Source organism: Miscanthus floridulus, chromosome 15 (genome assembly GCF_019320115.1).
Source record: "Miscanthus floridulus cultivar M001 chromosome 15, ASM1932011v1, whole genome shotgun sequence".
Classification (NCBI taxonomy): Eukaryota; Viridiplantae; Streptophyta; class Magnoliopsida; order Poales; family Poaceae; genus Miscanthus; species Miscanthus floridulus.
In genome coordinates, this window is record NC_089594.1 from 83,005,221 (window position 1) to 83,020,426 (window position 15,206).

Consider the following 15,206-nt stretch of genomic DNA (forward strand, 5'->3'; position numbering starts at 1 on the left):
TATCCATCTTGTTTGATGAGATGGTTATTTTTTTTCTTTGGAAAATAGGTTTGGCGAGTGTAATTTCCAAAAACACTCGGCAAACAATAATGGCATGCTGAGAAAAAAAAATTCTTTGGAAAATAGGTTTGCCGAGTGTAATTCTCAAAAACACTCGGCAAACAATAATCCTTTGCCGAGTGTATTTTGGAAAAACACTCGGCAAACCACTTTTTTTTGCCGAGTGTCAAATTTGACACTCGGCAAACCATTTGCCGAAGTGCGCGATAAAAAGCACTCGGCAAATAGCTGTTTGCCGACACTGTAGATGACGTGTGCTGTTTGCCGAGTGTTACACTCGGCAAAGCCTTTGCCGAGTGTTTTTTAGGTCTTTGCCGAGTGTCTGTGGCACACGGCAAAGTCACTGTTTCCTGGTAGTGCCCTAAGCACCACAATTCCTTGACTACCAACGATTATGGTCATCGTTGGTAGTGGACACCGCAATCGCAAGAACCTTTCCCAGCGCCTTGGCAGTGGACATTCCAAGGCCAACAACAGCAGAGAGGATCTTGAGAATGATGATTTCTTGATACATCCCAGTCCTAATACAAACTAGCCATTGATGAATATTTGATCATTATCCTGGTATAGGAGTGAGCTACAACTGAGACTTCTGACGCAGAATGGGATGAACTCCTGATATTATATTTATTAATGTACATGTGTTTGTATGTGTTGAGTAGCGAAAGTCGAGCATTGAGGGGTGAGATGGAACAAAGACAGCGTTGTGCTTATATAAACTGGAGAAACAAGCTGTGCAACCCATAATAACACGACATATTAGAAAAAGGATGGTGCAACCCAAAGTTAATGCTTCAGATGACCTGAAACTTCATCAATATGCATGACTGAGCTCACCTGGGTGAACTAATGCAGTTACTATATATAATGATGAGTGCCTGTCAATGGATAGGAACGCTGTACAATTGATTTGATGCTGCATTCAAAACATAATTTCTAGGTGTGGAAGTCGCACCATAGAAAATTAGGAACCACCCTTAGAAGTTGATTTGTAGGAGCAAGCCACACGGTCGACCACACCCTAGAAATCAATTGCAAAACGCCACAATATATAACCATGAGTGTCTGTCGATGGATAGGAACACTATACAACTGATTTGAACCTGCAGTCTTGAAACAATTTCTAGGTGTGGAAATAGCAACCATACAAAATTATAACCGCTCTTACAAGTTGAATTTTAGGAGCAGGCCACAAGCCCACAAGTTCGACCACCCCTATCAATCAATTCCAAATTAAAAAAAACACCACAATAGAATGTAATGTATGGTACTACAAAAATGGTTTTAGGAGATAGCCTCCTCTTTGATTAACGGAGGAGGGTATATTTTGGGGCCGCTCCGTAAATGGCCGGCGGCCTCTAGAAAAATGCCTGCGTCCAAAAATTATTTACAGAGGTGGGCGTCTTAAGGTGACCGCCTCTGAAAACCATCGATAAACAGCATTTTGAAATTCGAAATTTAAAATTTTCAAACAACCTTAGATGTTGACATAGTCTATACTAAAATTGTAGTTCTCAATATAATCTACAACTTTGTAGTTGAATTTGTTTTTTATTTAAAATAATTTAGAGTCCTCCATATGTGTGTAAGTTCATGGATTTAGAAATTCTACATTTAAAATTTCTAAACGACCCTGAATGGTCATATAGTTAATACCAAAGTTGTAGTGGCTGACCTGCTACATCTATGTTGTTGATAAGTCTTTGATTGAAAGTTTTTTAGCATGTCAAATTTATATTAAATCCACATATTTTGATATTCAATTTTTGTAATGCTTGACGAGATTTAGAACTTTATAGTTGATACTTTTCTTCATTTGAGTTCATTTAATGCCAAAATATGCAATATAAGATTACGAGATATTTATATCTGCAAACAAGTGAATATATGGTATAGTGTAGCGAGGTGTTAGTATTGGGTGGTAGGTCGTGGTTTTGGGTCTTGAGTAACACCAATCTATTCGTGTGCTATTTTGTGCTGTTGTGGACGCACATAGTAGTAGCGAGGTGTTAGTGTGGGCAGCATTAAAGGAAATCGCTCCACTGAATTAAGGAAGAAAACTACAAGATGATGACTCTCAGTCGACTTGATCAATCATTTCTGAGTCATAGTGGAATTGTTAATCGCTTGCTTAGTATGAACAGCAAGATTCCTCAACCCTAGCCATAAGACAAATAATATTGTCTCAGCAGTCCACAGGTTTAGTCAAATCTTGGAAAGGTTGCACAGGACTAATCCACTGAGATCTAAAGAAAGAAACAGGCCAATTAGCATATTGTATCAAGAAGCGGTGTTGTCTCTGAAAATGGGATGTCTGCCTCTGAAAATCGCTGCTATTTTTTAAGGCTGCCTCACTTTTGACCCGCCTCTGTTAATCAATCACGCTGTCTCCCAAATTCGATGCTGTAGTAGTGGTGGCATACAAACTACGGGGAAAAGGAAATACTTGCTGTTCTCAACAAGAACCGGTTCTGAAGCTTGAGCTTCACAATCAGTTTGTGAAAGAACTGTAGGTAATGCTTATTTTTCTCAAGGTTTTTTTAGCCAGGAGAGATACCCATAGATATTATGACCACATGTTTACAACTGAAACAGCAACCAATTTTTCTACCAAATTCATGAATTTTGCTGCTGACTTAATTAAAGTGGTTTAAATATTCATATTCAGTCCTATCTATAAACAAAATAATTCATCTATACGCTCCTAATGTACCTCTAGCTCCCGATTCAAGATTTTTTAGAGCTACAAATAATAACTAGCTGCCAAAAAACCACAAATATCTCTGCCAAACGAAATAGTGACTCAGACTTTTCTGTCTGCCAAATTTCCAAACATGACATCTAGTGCCATGTGTGGCAGGCAAAGGAACTGCATGCTTGTCGTCTTGTTACAAATACGAGTCCACAGAGATGGATTCGACCATCACACACTTTCCTGAACTTGGAAATGTTCAACATTATTTTTCCTCGCAGTGACTAAATCTTATGGGCCACAACTAGTAAAGGAGGGACTGACTTTCTTACCTAATCAGAAGCTTCTCAAAGTTTTGTCGTTCCAAATGTAAGTTATTACACTTTATATCTGAGGCAAATCCGCACATACTTTTCCGCAGACGTAAAGGTCAAATGTATCTGTCAACAAAACTTAGTGAGTAAGTCTTTACTCAGGTAAATTATGTATCCAGGGGTCCACTACTGAAAACTGTACTTTGCCGAGTGCCTGAGACTTTGCCGAGTGCTTTTTATCGGGGCACTCGGCAAAGAAATATTTTGCCGAGTGCCGCGGCACTCGGCAAAAGTCCCACTCGGCAAAAGGTGGCCGGCCCGTGACGGCGGCCACCTGCCGTCAGATTTTGCCGAGTGCCTAACGAATGGCACTCGGCAAATTTTTTTTATTATTTTTAAAAACTTATTTTGCCGAGTGTAAGCCTTGAGCACTCAGCAAAAAAAATTAATTTTTTAAAACTTATTTTGCCGAGTGCCAGCGTTAGGCACTTGGCAAAAAAAATTATTTTTGAAAATCAACTTTGCCGAGTGCCCCCTGGGTCGGCACTCGGCAAAGCCCACTTGTGGAGATGTCTGGGTTTTTGGCATCCGACGTCACAACTTGCTAGAAACCTTTACAATTTTTTTACCACAGCCTTCACATGTGATAACACGACGCCTCGACAAGTTTCGTGATTTTCGGACTTCGTTTGCATTTTATATAATTTAAAATCACATTTCCGGCAAGTACCTCGACATGTTACGTCAACGAGATGCTCGAGATTTCATGTGACTTCCTGGATACGGCCTAAACATACCCTAAATATCATGAGTATCAATTTTTGGATGACCAAAGTCCATTATTCCATGTACCTGCAGTTCAAATTTGAAATATCCCAAACAATTAGACGAAACGAAATAAACTAATGAAATATATCAAAAAAAGTCAAAATTGCCCCAAATTTTAAAATAGAGTTTGAAATACTGTCACAAGGCCACAGAAAAAAATTTGGGCCCAAAATAAAAAAAAAATTGCCGAGTGCCATGGGGGGGACGCCCGCCGCGCCTCCCCTGCCGGCCAGCGCTGCTCCGCCGCGCCCCCGCCCCCGAGCACCCACCAGCCCGGCCGTGCGGCTCCCCGGCGCGCCCACGCCGGCGAGACCCCCGCCCCCAAGCACCCCCAGCCCCGCCGCACGGCTCCTCGGCGTGCCCACGCCGGCGAGACCCCGCCACCGCGCGCCCCCGCCCTCGAGGACCCCCAGCCCCGCCGCGCGGCTCCCCGGCGCGCCCACACCGGCGAGACCCCGCCACCGCGTGCCCCCGCCCCTGCCCCCGAGGACCCCCCCAGCCCCGCCGCGCCACCCGGCCGCGTGGCTCCCCGGCGCGCCCACGCCGGCGAGCCCCCGCCACAGTGCGCCGCCGCCCCTACATCGCTCGCCCCCGAGCACCCCCCAGCCCGGCCGCGTGGCTCCCCGGCGCGCCCACGCCGGCGAGCCCCCGCCACCACGCGCCCCCACCCCCGAGCACCCCCCAGCCGCGACCCGCCGCCGCCGTCAGCGCGTGGTGCCACTACCGGCGCACGCGACTGTCCTCCCTTGCACGCGCCGACCCCGTGCGCCCCTGCTCTTGCCGCCGGCTTGGAAGAAGGAGGAGGAAGCAGCAGTAAGGAGAAGAAGGAAGAAGAAGGAAGAAAAAAGAGGAGAAAGAAAGAGAAGGAAAAGGAAGAAGAAGGAGAAGGAAAAAAGAGAAGAAAAAGGAAGAAGGAGGAGGAGGAGAGGAAGGAGGAGGAGAAGGGGAGAGGGGGAGGATGCCGAGGTAGAGGGGAGGAGGAGGTGCCTCGGCCGTCTTCTCCGCGTGCCCATCCCGCCGACGCCCCTACCATCACCGAACCGCCTATGAGCGTGGGCAAGGTATATCCACCCTTTCTCCGTTTGTTGGCCTTCGTGCCGCTGTTCTTATCGGCCTTCGTGCCATTTGTGATTGTCGACCTTCGTGCCGTTGTTTTTTGCAGGTTTTGGAAACCTCCCCGTGCAAGGGAGGTGCTGCCGAAATTTTGAACTTATAGTGTCGTGTTTCTTCTTTTGTAGAGCAGGACCTGTCGGAGGTGACTTGAAGGTCCCCGATCATCTTCGTCGGCGTCGCGGGTCTGCCTGCACTGCGTCACCTCGCCACTACGTCGACTCGCCACTGCCTCGCTAGCCTGACTTCACCGACACCCTAGGTATAAATCATCTCTTTTCCGCTTGTCTGTCGTCGTAGATTGGTGTAGCCTAGTTAGGCGTCTCCCGTCCGAAAGAGATATCTTTGGAGGTATGCAGATCTTTGCATATCTACGAGCATTTCTGTTTCGGATTGTCCATGTTCTTTGGATAGCCTGCGGATGCGTAGATGGGTTAGTTTCCATGGTCCGCTCCGGTCCGAGATGGTGTTTCGGCATCACCCCCTGTTGTTCTCTGGATACACACTCTCCCTTGTAGGACGTGTATCGGGAGAACAGCAGGGAGGTGCTGCCGAAATTCCGTCTTGGATAGGAGCGGAGCATGGAAACTAACCTCATCTATAGATCCACGGGTGGGATTAGGACCTATCCTCACCTATTAGAGAGTAGGGACACCGCATAGATGCAATTGATGGTGACTCATATGTGCTAATACGTCTGTTAAAGGATGGAGGACCGTGAGTGGATGTACACGCTTCGGAGAGACGAGCACGATTACGACTTGCTGTTTATAGTCAAGGTCGAAGAATTCTTACAGCATGCATTTGGTGAGAGTGCTGGAGGCCATTCTCTATTGGTTTGTCCATGCAGCGGTTGTGACAACAGAAGAAGGAAAGATAGGTTAACCATGGGTAAACATATTGTGAAGTTTGGATTTACTCCGGGCTACCACCGGTGGATCCACCATGGTGAAGCCGATCGTATCAGGGAGGAGGTGGTGAGACCACGGCTCGAGGCTTTCGATGATGATGCCGGGGTAGCAGACATGCTGGATGACACGCACCAAGCTCAGTTCGCTGAAGGACGTGACAAGGAGGAGATGGAGGCTACCGCAGATGCCTTCTACCTGATGTTGGACTCGGCACAGAGACCCCTTCATGATCATACTAATGTTTCTCAGCTGCACGCCATTGGTCGCGTAATGGGGTTGAAGGCCGAGTTAAACCTAAGTCGAGAAGGCTTCGACAAGATGGTGGCCGTGTGGAGCGATATGCTACCGAAGACACACATTATGCCGAAGAACTTGTATGAGTCAGAGAAGCTCCTTCTTGCACTTAAGATGCCGTATGACAAGATACATGTGTGTCCGAAGGGGTGCGTCCTATTTAGGAAAGAACATGCGGATGCAAAGTACTGCCCGAAGTGTAAATCCTCCAGGTACGTGGAGGTAGACTCAGGCGATGGCCAGAAGAGGCAGCTTAAGATCCCCATGAGAGTCCTATGACACCTTCCGTTCCTACCAAGGCTCCAACGGCTATTCATGACCGAGGAATCTGCGAAACATATGACATGGCACAAAAACGGCACACGATACAATCCTGAGAAGATGGTACATCCATCCGATGCTGATGCATGGAAGTACTTCAATTTGCGGCATCCTCTCAAAGTAGAGGAGGCTCGTAATGTACGTGTCGCGCTGGCAACAGATGGGTTCAATCCATATGGCATGATGGCTGCACCATACACATGTTGGCCTGTGTTCGTCATCCCCCTGAATCTCCCCCCCCCCCTCGGTGTCTCCTTTCAATAGCATACCGTGTTCCTGTTGTTGATAATCCCTGGACACCTAGGGAGTAATATGGGTGTCTTCATGGAGCCTGTGATAGATGAGTTGATCGATGCTTGGGTCAAAGGGGTGTGGACATACGACCGAGCTACGAAGACTAGCTTCAAAATGCATGTCTGGTACCACTACTCCCTGCACGACTTCCTGGCGTACGGGTTAATGTGTGCCTAGTGTGTTCAGGGGAAGTTCCCATGCCCAATATGCAAGGAAGCTGTGAGGTTCATATGGTTGAAGAAGGGTGGCAAGTATTCGTCATTCGACAAACATCGTCAATTCCTCCCTCTTGACCATCCATTCAGAGAAGACATCAAGAGCTTTACGAAAGGTGTCAAAGCGATGGACCCTAGACCACACTTGAGGACTAGGGCGGAGGTTCGTGCTCAGATAGATGCTCTCATGCCCAACGAAGATGGTGGTTTCGTGGGATATGGTGAGCAACATATGTGGACTCATAAGTCCGGCTTGACAAGGCTCCCCTATTTCGATGACCTCCTACTACCCCGATGTCATGCACACTGAAAAGAATATCGCCGAGGCACTTTGGGCAATGCTCATGGACACTGACAAGTCTAAGGACAACCCTAAGGCTAGAGTGGACCTGGCGACGTTGTGCGATAGGCCAAACCTAGAGATGCGGCCTCCTACAACAGGAAAGCAGTGGAGAAGGCCTAGGGCCCCCTATGTCTTGAAAATCAATCAAAGGAGGGAAGTACTTCGATGGATCAAGAATTTAATGTACCCTGATGGGTATGCAGCAAATCTGAGCAGGGGAGTGAACTTAGAGACTCTGCGAGTCAACGGGATGAAGAGTCATGACTACCACATATGGATTGAGCGCATACTTTCATCGATGGTTCGAGGCTATGTCCCTGAGCATGTCTGGCTAGTGCTAGCAAAGTTGAGCTACTTCTTTCGCTAGCTTTGTGCCAAGGAGCTATCTTCAACCATCATTACAGAATTGGAAACTATGGCACCTGAGTTGGTCTGTGAGCTTGAGAACATCTTTCCACCTGGCTTCTTTTTGCTGATGCAGCATCTAATTGTGCACCTCCCGACCGAGGCATGGTTGGGGGGGCCCGTGCAGGCCCGTTGGTGCTATCCAATCGAGCGATGTCTAAAGACTCTTCGCAAGAAATGTACAAATAAAGCCAGAATTGAGGCTTCCATTGCAGAGGCAAGCATTCGGGAGGAGGTTGCAAACTTCATGACATCCTACTACAAGTCGAACCTTCCTAGCAAGCATAATCCACCCCCTCGTTACAATGCTGGCGATGTTGAATCGACCCTCAGCCTTTTCAAATGCCAACTAGGCAGCGCAAGTGGATCGACCCCCAAGAGATTGGATCCAGAAGAGTGGCGCAGAATCACGCTATATGTGTTCACCAACCTTGTCGAGGTTGCGCCATTCATTAAGTAAGTTCTCAATGAACTTGTTTCAATACGATGTCACTATTCTGTATCGAACCCCATTGATTCTCTTTGGTACAGGGAATTTGTTCGTCAAGAGTGGCATCAATCAAGGGATCCTACCCCGCACGAACATGATACCCTTCTTTCAGAGGGTGCAGGAGCTGGGAGGCCTGATTTCATTTCTTGGTTCAAACAAAAGGTCATACGTTCGTCGATATTCCTTAGTAGCTTGTACGTTCTAATAGTATAATGATGTATCATGCTTGAGCTTGCAGGTGCAAACCAATGCGTCCATGAGTGACGAGTTGAGACAGGTTGCAAACGGCTTCAAGTTAAGGGTGAAGTCATATACCGGTTATGACGTGAACGGATATCGCTTCCACACGTCAAGACATGAGCAGACTCGGCCCGGTCGGAAAACCACCAACGGCCAAGTTTTTACGCCGGGCACTAATGGCGTCGAATACTACGGAATAATTGAGGAGATCTATGAACTTGAATATGAGGGCCGGGTACCTCTTACTCCTGTCATATTCAAGTGCCACTGGTTTGATCCTGCATGAACGAGACGGACCCCTCATCTTGGGCTAGTCGAGATTAGGCATGATTCCATCTATAAAGGAAAAGATGTCTATATTGTGGCTCAACAGGGCGTGCAGGTGTATCATACGCCATACGCGTGCCAAGACAAAGACCATCTTAAGGGTTGGTCTATTGTGCACCAGGTATCTTCGCACGGTAAACTACCTGTTCCAAACGATGAAGATTACACCTTCGACACAAACACATATGATGGAGAGTTCTATCAAGCAGATGGGCTACAAGGGAGCTTTGAGATAGTGTTACCCGGTGTGACGACCGCAATGGAAGTAGACAATGAAACGATTGATGATGAGGACCCTAGAGATGTAGTGCTAAATCCGAAGGACATTCAAATGCTTGAGCGATTCCATTTAGGCAAAGACAATGAAGAAGACACAGAACCTTCGAATAGTGTTGCCCATTTGGACAATTTTGACAGTGATGATGAGACCTATGACCCCAATCATGAAGATTATTCCTAAACCATGTAATACTATGTTTTTTATTAAATTTTGTTTTGTTTATTCATTTTGAACTATTTGACATGTATGTACTAACGCTTGTTGTTCATTCTTTGTACATTGCAGGTGACAGAACAAAGATGGTGGGCAACCGTTCACCGAGGCAGGTGCTCTCGGTGTACCAGAGGCTACGCCCTCCTGATGGAGGCGAGGGGACGTCTTTGCCCCCAGCGGCGAGAGCAGGCCCGGGTCGCCCTAGCACAGGGAGGGGGAGGGGCCGGGGTCGCCCCAGGAGGGACCTGCCTCCTCCCCCAGCTCTCGACCAGCCGGAGGACCACGTGGCGGCCACGGGCACGACCACAGACACTCCGTCGGGGGACGAGGGGACTCAGCAGACGGAGGACAGTTCTGCTTTCTCGGCTCCCTACCTGCGAGGTCCCACAAGCCTTCCTTCGGTTCCACTTCCTGACCGACGCCCACTGGTTCGTCCTGTGGGAAGAAGGTAAGTAACTATAGATGTTATCACTAGTACTTCATATGATACGTTGAAAATCAAAAGAGAAACTGATAATTTTTCGTAATCACTTGTGCAGGGGCTGGCTAGTTCTGTCGGGTGCTCTTGACCCCCCATGCACCCCCGCTACCGTCCTGGGATGTCTGTGCAGGAAACACTTCCCCGGCCTTGTGGACTTGAAAGAGGGGAGGTGGGAGCCGGCCTGGTCATGGGACAGGTACAAGCTCGGCTTAGATGACGAGCAGGACAACAAGCAGGAGCGGGTTTTGGTGGACTTTTGGGTAAGTGTCTCACAACATAGCTCAATACATCTCCCCTATTGCTTAAGTCTTTTATTGAAATAATGAACGGATACATCATGTTTGTATGCAGAGGTACTTCAAGGCCGAAGAAGGTAGAGAGACCCTAGCGGATCAGATGGCACACAGAGCCTGTAAGAAGTACGTCGGCGACATGATTCACGAGGCGCGACTCCAGGCCCACGTCGACTACTATAGATCCATCAAGAAAGAGCCCCTCAACAAAACCGCAGTAAGAAATGTGGCGCTGACCAAGGAGCAGTACCTTCAGGTAGGTGAATAATATTAATTCGTTTTGAGATTTAGTAGGTCCAGAATTGATCTTCTTATATGTCAAACACTTGATGATGTGTAGGTGCCGGCCTCGTGGTGCATGTCGCATAGATCGGCATGGTCGAGGATCGTGGACAGGTACCTTGACCCGGTGTACATCGCAAAGCACGAGCAAGGCAAGTGGAAGCGGGCACTGAGGACCACTCCAACTCACCACCAAGGCAGCCGCAACCTCCCCACATTCAAGCGGGCACTTGTACGAGATGTCATTTATCTATTCTAACGCTCAATTTTGCCTAATTTCTAATCATCTTGCTGTCTTTCTCGCAGGAGGTGGCACACCCGGACGTGCCGGTGTTGGAGTTTGGGGCATGGGCTGTGTCCCACATGGGCCTGATGAAATCCGGTGTCGTCTTCAACCCAGATGCCCCTGCCTAGGCTTACTCTGACCCGAGCGTCCATGCTAAGGTCAGAGACTACAAGGAAGCGGTTAGGGCGCTCCGTGGCTCAGATCACAATCTGAGCACTGAGCCCCTTGAGACAGAGGTGATCGTGAGGCTGGGGCAAGGCAGGAAGCACGGGCGGTTGTGGATTGCAGATGGCACCGACTCCTCGAGCTCTGCACCCTCTCTCTCCGACGTGAGGGCACGGAGCACAGCTAGAAGCCTTCCCATACGTGCACGGCCTACTCCAACACTGTCGCGGGTTGACGAACTTCAGGTAATTCTGGTTTCACTCGTCGTACATTGAACGTTACACACATTGATCAGATTTGCAATACTGAAACATGTGATTGAAACACTGCAGGCCGAGCTGGTAGAGACAAGGGAGACGCAAGTGCACCTGACCGCAGAGCTGGAGGCTATGAAGAAGCAGATGGCGGACATGTATCAGATCATGCAAACCATCGGGCAAGCATCGGGTGTCCAAGTGCAGTTGCCAGCTCCAGCTCCAGTTCGACACTTCACTCTTGTGAGTATGAAAGTTTAATGCGTTTGTGCCGTTGGGATTGTCGGCCTTCGTGCCATTGTGATTTTCGGCCTTCGTGCCGTTGGGATTGTCGGCCTTTGTGCCATTGTGATTGTCGGCCTTCATGCCGTTGTTTCTTGCAGGTTGGAAACCTCCCCGTGCAGGGGAGATGCTGTCGAAATTTTCAATTTTTAGTCTAACACATGCAATCTCTTCTCTTTTGTGCAGCCTCCGTCGGTGGGTTCAAACAATCCCGCTAGCGTCTCACTGGCGGCTGATCACGTCAACCCTTCGCCGCAGTCCGGTCCTTCACCGCTGTCCAGGGGGCCACACCTGCAGTTTCCGTCGCCGCAGTAGAGATGTTGAACTTTGTGATGTTGAACTTGTAATAATAAACTTGTGATGTTGAACTTTGGTGCATTTGTGATGGATTTTCGATGGATTTATTAAATATGCATGTGCTTGTGATATATAATGCATGTTGGTGATATAGATGTGATGATTGATGTGTATATATATATATTGTCTGTTACAATGGAATGTAAAAAAAATTGCAATTCTCGGGGTCTTTGCCGAGTGCCATGGGCAAGGCACTCGGCAAAGTTTTTTCCAAAAAAAATCCAGAAATTCTTTGCCTAGTGCCTGGGCTGAGGCACTCGGCAAAGTATTTTTTTTAAAAAAAATAAAAAAAAACTTTGCCGAGTGTCTGGGCAGGGGCACTCGACAAAGTATTTTTTTAAAAAAAATAAAAAAACTTTGCCGAGTGCCTGGGCAGGGGCACTCGGCAAAGTATTTTTTAAAAAAATCCAGAAATTCTTTGCCGAGTGCCTGGGCTGGGGCACTTGGCAAAGTATTTTATTTAAAAAAATAAAAAAAGTTTGCCGAGTGCCTGGACAGGGGCACTCGGCAAAGTAATTTTTTTAAAAAAATTAAAAAACTTTGCCGAGTGTCTGGACTTGCTGGGCACTCGGCAAAGTATTTTTTTAAAAAAATAAATTTTTTTTTGCCGAGTGCTGGGTCAGGCCCTCGGCAAAATAACCGTTAACGGCCGATGTGCAACGGCCGAAAATATTTTGCCGAGTGCCGCCCCAAGCACTCGGCAAAATTGTTTTTATTTTGCCAAGTGCCCCGATAAAAAGCACTTGGCAAAGACCCTTTGCCGAGAAAAATTTTGCCGAGCGGACTTTGCCGAGTGCTACACTCGGCAAAGCCTTTGCCGAGTGCAAAGGGCTCTTTGCCGAGTGTAAAAACACTCGGCAAAGCTGCGGCCTCCAGTAGTGGTCTATTAGCTTTTACACCCCCAGCTTCTCTTCCTAAAACAATTTTCCTGTATGTAGTGAGAACAACAACGGTTGAAAATTATTGACAACTGGCCCAGCAGAGAAACTAGCTAGACCAGTCATCCAAGAAAAAATTTACAAATGTCTTTCAAAATATCTGATTGTTACCATTCATGTACAAAAATTGATTTGCAAACAAACAAAAACATCTAGTTTGAGAGGTTATTTCCTTGCGGGACTTGTAGCTGAGCAATCTTTTTTCCTCCTATAATGATTTAAATGGCAGTCACTATCCTGGGTTCCAAGAAAAAAATCTAGTAAATTCTGGTTGGCATCGGTAAATAAAGTCCAGGCTGAAACAAAGACATGTTATTATAAGATTTACCTCACACTCCTGTAGAAAAAAAAGGAGAGTAGATAATTCACCGCTGCAAACAAATCAATCACACTCCTACCAAGTCAAAGGGAATGACGTCTGCCTTGACTTGGTACAAGATAGTGTTGATATGCTCAACCATAAAAAAGAAAAAATCTAACCATCATTTGAAATAGCTAGATTCTCGTAGCTTAAAAGGTCTGAACAACTACTCAACCATTAAAGAAAAGCATCACTAAGATGGGTTCCAAGTCAAATATTGATCAGTCGTTAAAATTTGAAAAAAGTAGATTAATTAGATTAAACAATTGCTTAGTTCTCCTAATCTGTGCAGAAAATAAAATGAGAAAGTTCAACTCATAAGGCCAAAATTTCTCTGACTTGACTTGGACAAAAGATTCTGACAGCTTCATCTTTAATTAGCTATCTATAATTTACGTCTGATGACCACTCATGTACTGTAAGGACCATGTAAGCCGCGCTTCCATTTGGCCCCATTTGGCCATCCAAACATATTAATACAGCGATTAACCAAGTCGGTGCAGCAGCTTCCATTTTGCCCCATCACCATGTAAGCAGCAATCAAGCCCTAGAAACTTCAAACTCATAGCAAGCAAGAAAGAAGCTCCAATAAATAAACCAAGCGATGGAGGAGGAGAAGAAGCCATCTCAAGGGATCACTAAGAAGGATAGTGGCGGCGGAGCAGACGACGGAAATGAAGACGATGATTTGGTGTTCCCTGGCTTCCGGTTCCATCCAACTGATCAAGAGCTCGTGGGGTTCTACCTGAAGAGGAAAGTGGAGAAGAAGGGCTTCAGTTTTGACATCATCAGGGAGATCGATATCTACAAGCATGACCCCTGGGATCTTCCAAGTATGTTTCAATTCCTGTCATATCCATTTATGATCTATGTGCATATACCCCTGGGGTTCTAACTGCGTGAGGCATTCGTGCCTGCAGATGAAGCTCGGCATATTGTGCAAGACTCAGGAGACAAGGACTGCTACTTCTTCTGCCTGCGTGGCCGGAAGTACAGGAACAGCATCCGGCCCAACCGCGTCACTGGCTCTGGTTTCTGGAAGGCCACCGGCATCGACAAGCCCATACATGATGGTGCCGGCGAGCACGTCGGTCTCAAGAAGTCCCTCGTCTACTACAGCGGCAGCGCCGGCAGGGGCACAAAGACTGACTGGATGATGCACGAGTTCCGACTCCCCTCTACGGGGTTGGTTGAGCTCCATGATGCTGTCAGTGCTAAACTGCTGATAACATAGATGAATTTTCAACACAAGTAAATTGAAACAAAGTTACTAATAATTCTTTCTTCGTTTCTAATAATCACAGGAAATCTGGACGATATGCCGAATCTTCAAGAGGAGCACGTCCTACAACCGGAGGTGCCAGCAGCAGCAGAAGCAGGAACACGGCAGCAAGAGAAGCCACCACCACCACCAGCAGTTGCAGTACTACTATGACTACTACCGCTACCACCAGCACCATTACTTGCACTCATCCGAGGCAGCTTATGCTGCAACTGAGCACCACCAGCCGTTCCTGCTGCGCAGTTTCCATGGCTCGGCGTCGTCATCGGCCGAGATGACGACAATGACGTCGTCATCAGGATTCATGGGAGTGGGAGCTCCATTGCTACCGTCGACATCGACATCGACTCTCGGGTGGAGCGATGTGACGTGCTTAAAGGACAGTGGCAGCACCTGGGACGAGCTTGGGAGGATCATGGAGATCTGAGGACGAGTTTGGGAGGATCATCGAGATCTGACTATGGATGCAACGCCTACATGTAAATATGGATCAATAGCTTGCATGGTTGTGGCATTAGTTTGTATATACAGTATTACCTGACGTTACTTAATTACTGATCGATGCTCAGTTGTACAATATACTAGTGGTTTTACAGTTAATTCTTCTGGTACGTTTTATGAATGCGAGTATGGACATATATATAGCTTCTCTGCTTCCTGGATTTTGTCGTTAAGAACTTTCTCCATTGGATGGACGAATCACTGGATTTAGTTACTCGCTTAATCGAATTGGCGTATATCCAGCATCAGGATCACTGCATAACTGACGACAGAATTCTTTGACTCCATAGCTACGTGGGTGCTGAAAGCAGTAGCAGTGTAGGTTATGGATGCTACGAAGTGCATGATAATTTTGTATCAGAAGACGGCCTTTATTTGTTTCTTGCC

The 15,206-nt window shown here is 47.1% G+C and overlaps 2 protein-coding genes and 1 pseudogene across 2 annotated transcripts; all 3 read left to right on the forward strand.

Annotated features, from left to right (window-relative positions):
- Positions 1-4,089: 4,089 nt before the first annotated feature.
- Positions 4,090-5,110, forward strand: LOC136507803 (vegetative cell wall protein gp1-like). The gene is made up of 2 exons (XM_066502413.1): positions 4,090-4,707; positions 5,057-5,110. The coding sequence occupies exons 1-2, from the start codon at positions 4,090-4,092 to the stop codon at positions 5,108-5,110; spliced, it is 672 nt and encodes a 223-aa protein (XP_066358510.1).
- Positions 5,111-5,711: 601 nt separating this feature from the next.
- LOC136507804 (uncharacterized) lies at positions 5,712-8,803 on the forward strand (annotated as a pseudogene).
- Positions 8,804-13,494: 4,691 nt separating this feature from the next.
- Positions 13,495-14,947, forward strand: LOC136509519 (transcription factor JUNGBRUNNEN 1-like). The gene is made up of 3 exons (XM_066504287.1): positions 13,495-13,869; positions 13,957-14,243; positions 14,341-14,947. The coding sequence occupies exons 1-3, from the start codon at positions 13,641-13,643 to the stop codon at positions 14,743-14,745; spliced, it is 921 nt and encodes a 306-aa protein (XP_066360384.1). The 5' UTR covers positions 13,495-13,640; the 3' UTR covers positions 14,746-14,947.
- The last annotated feature ends 259 nt before the right edge of the window (positions 14,948-15,206 follow it).

Bases quoted from the DNA above. Each gene is read 5' to 3' on its own strand.
- LOC136507803 (XM_066502413.1), top strand. From the start codon at position 4,090: ATGGGGGGGACGCCCGCCGCGCCTCCCCTGCCGGCCAGCGCTGCTCCG. The intron at 4,708-5,056 runs GTAAGGAGAAGA...TGTTTTTTGCAG, and splicing joins AGAAGGAGGAGGAAGCAGCA to GTTTTGGAAACCTCCCCGTG.
- LOC136509519 (XM_066504287.1), top strand. From the start codon at position 13,641: ATGGAGGAGGAGAAGAAGCCATCTCAAGGGATCACTAAGAAGGATAGT. The intron at 13,870-13,956 runs GTATGTTTCAAT...TCGTGCCTGCAG, and splicing joins TGACCCCTGGGATCTTCCAA to ATGAAGCTCGGCATATTGTG. The intron at 14,244-14,340 runs GTCAGTGCTAAA...TAATAATCACAG, and splicing joins TGGTTGAGCTCCATGATGCT to GAAATCTGGACGATATGCCG.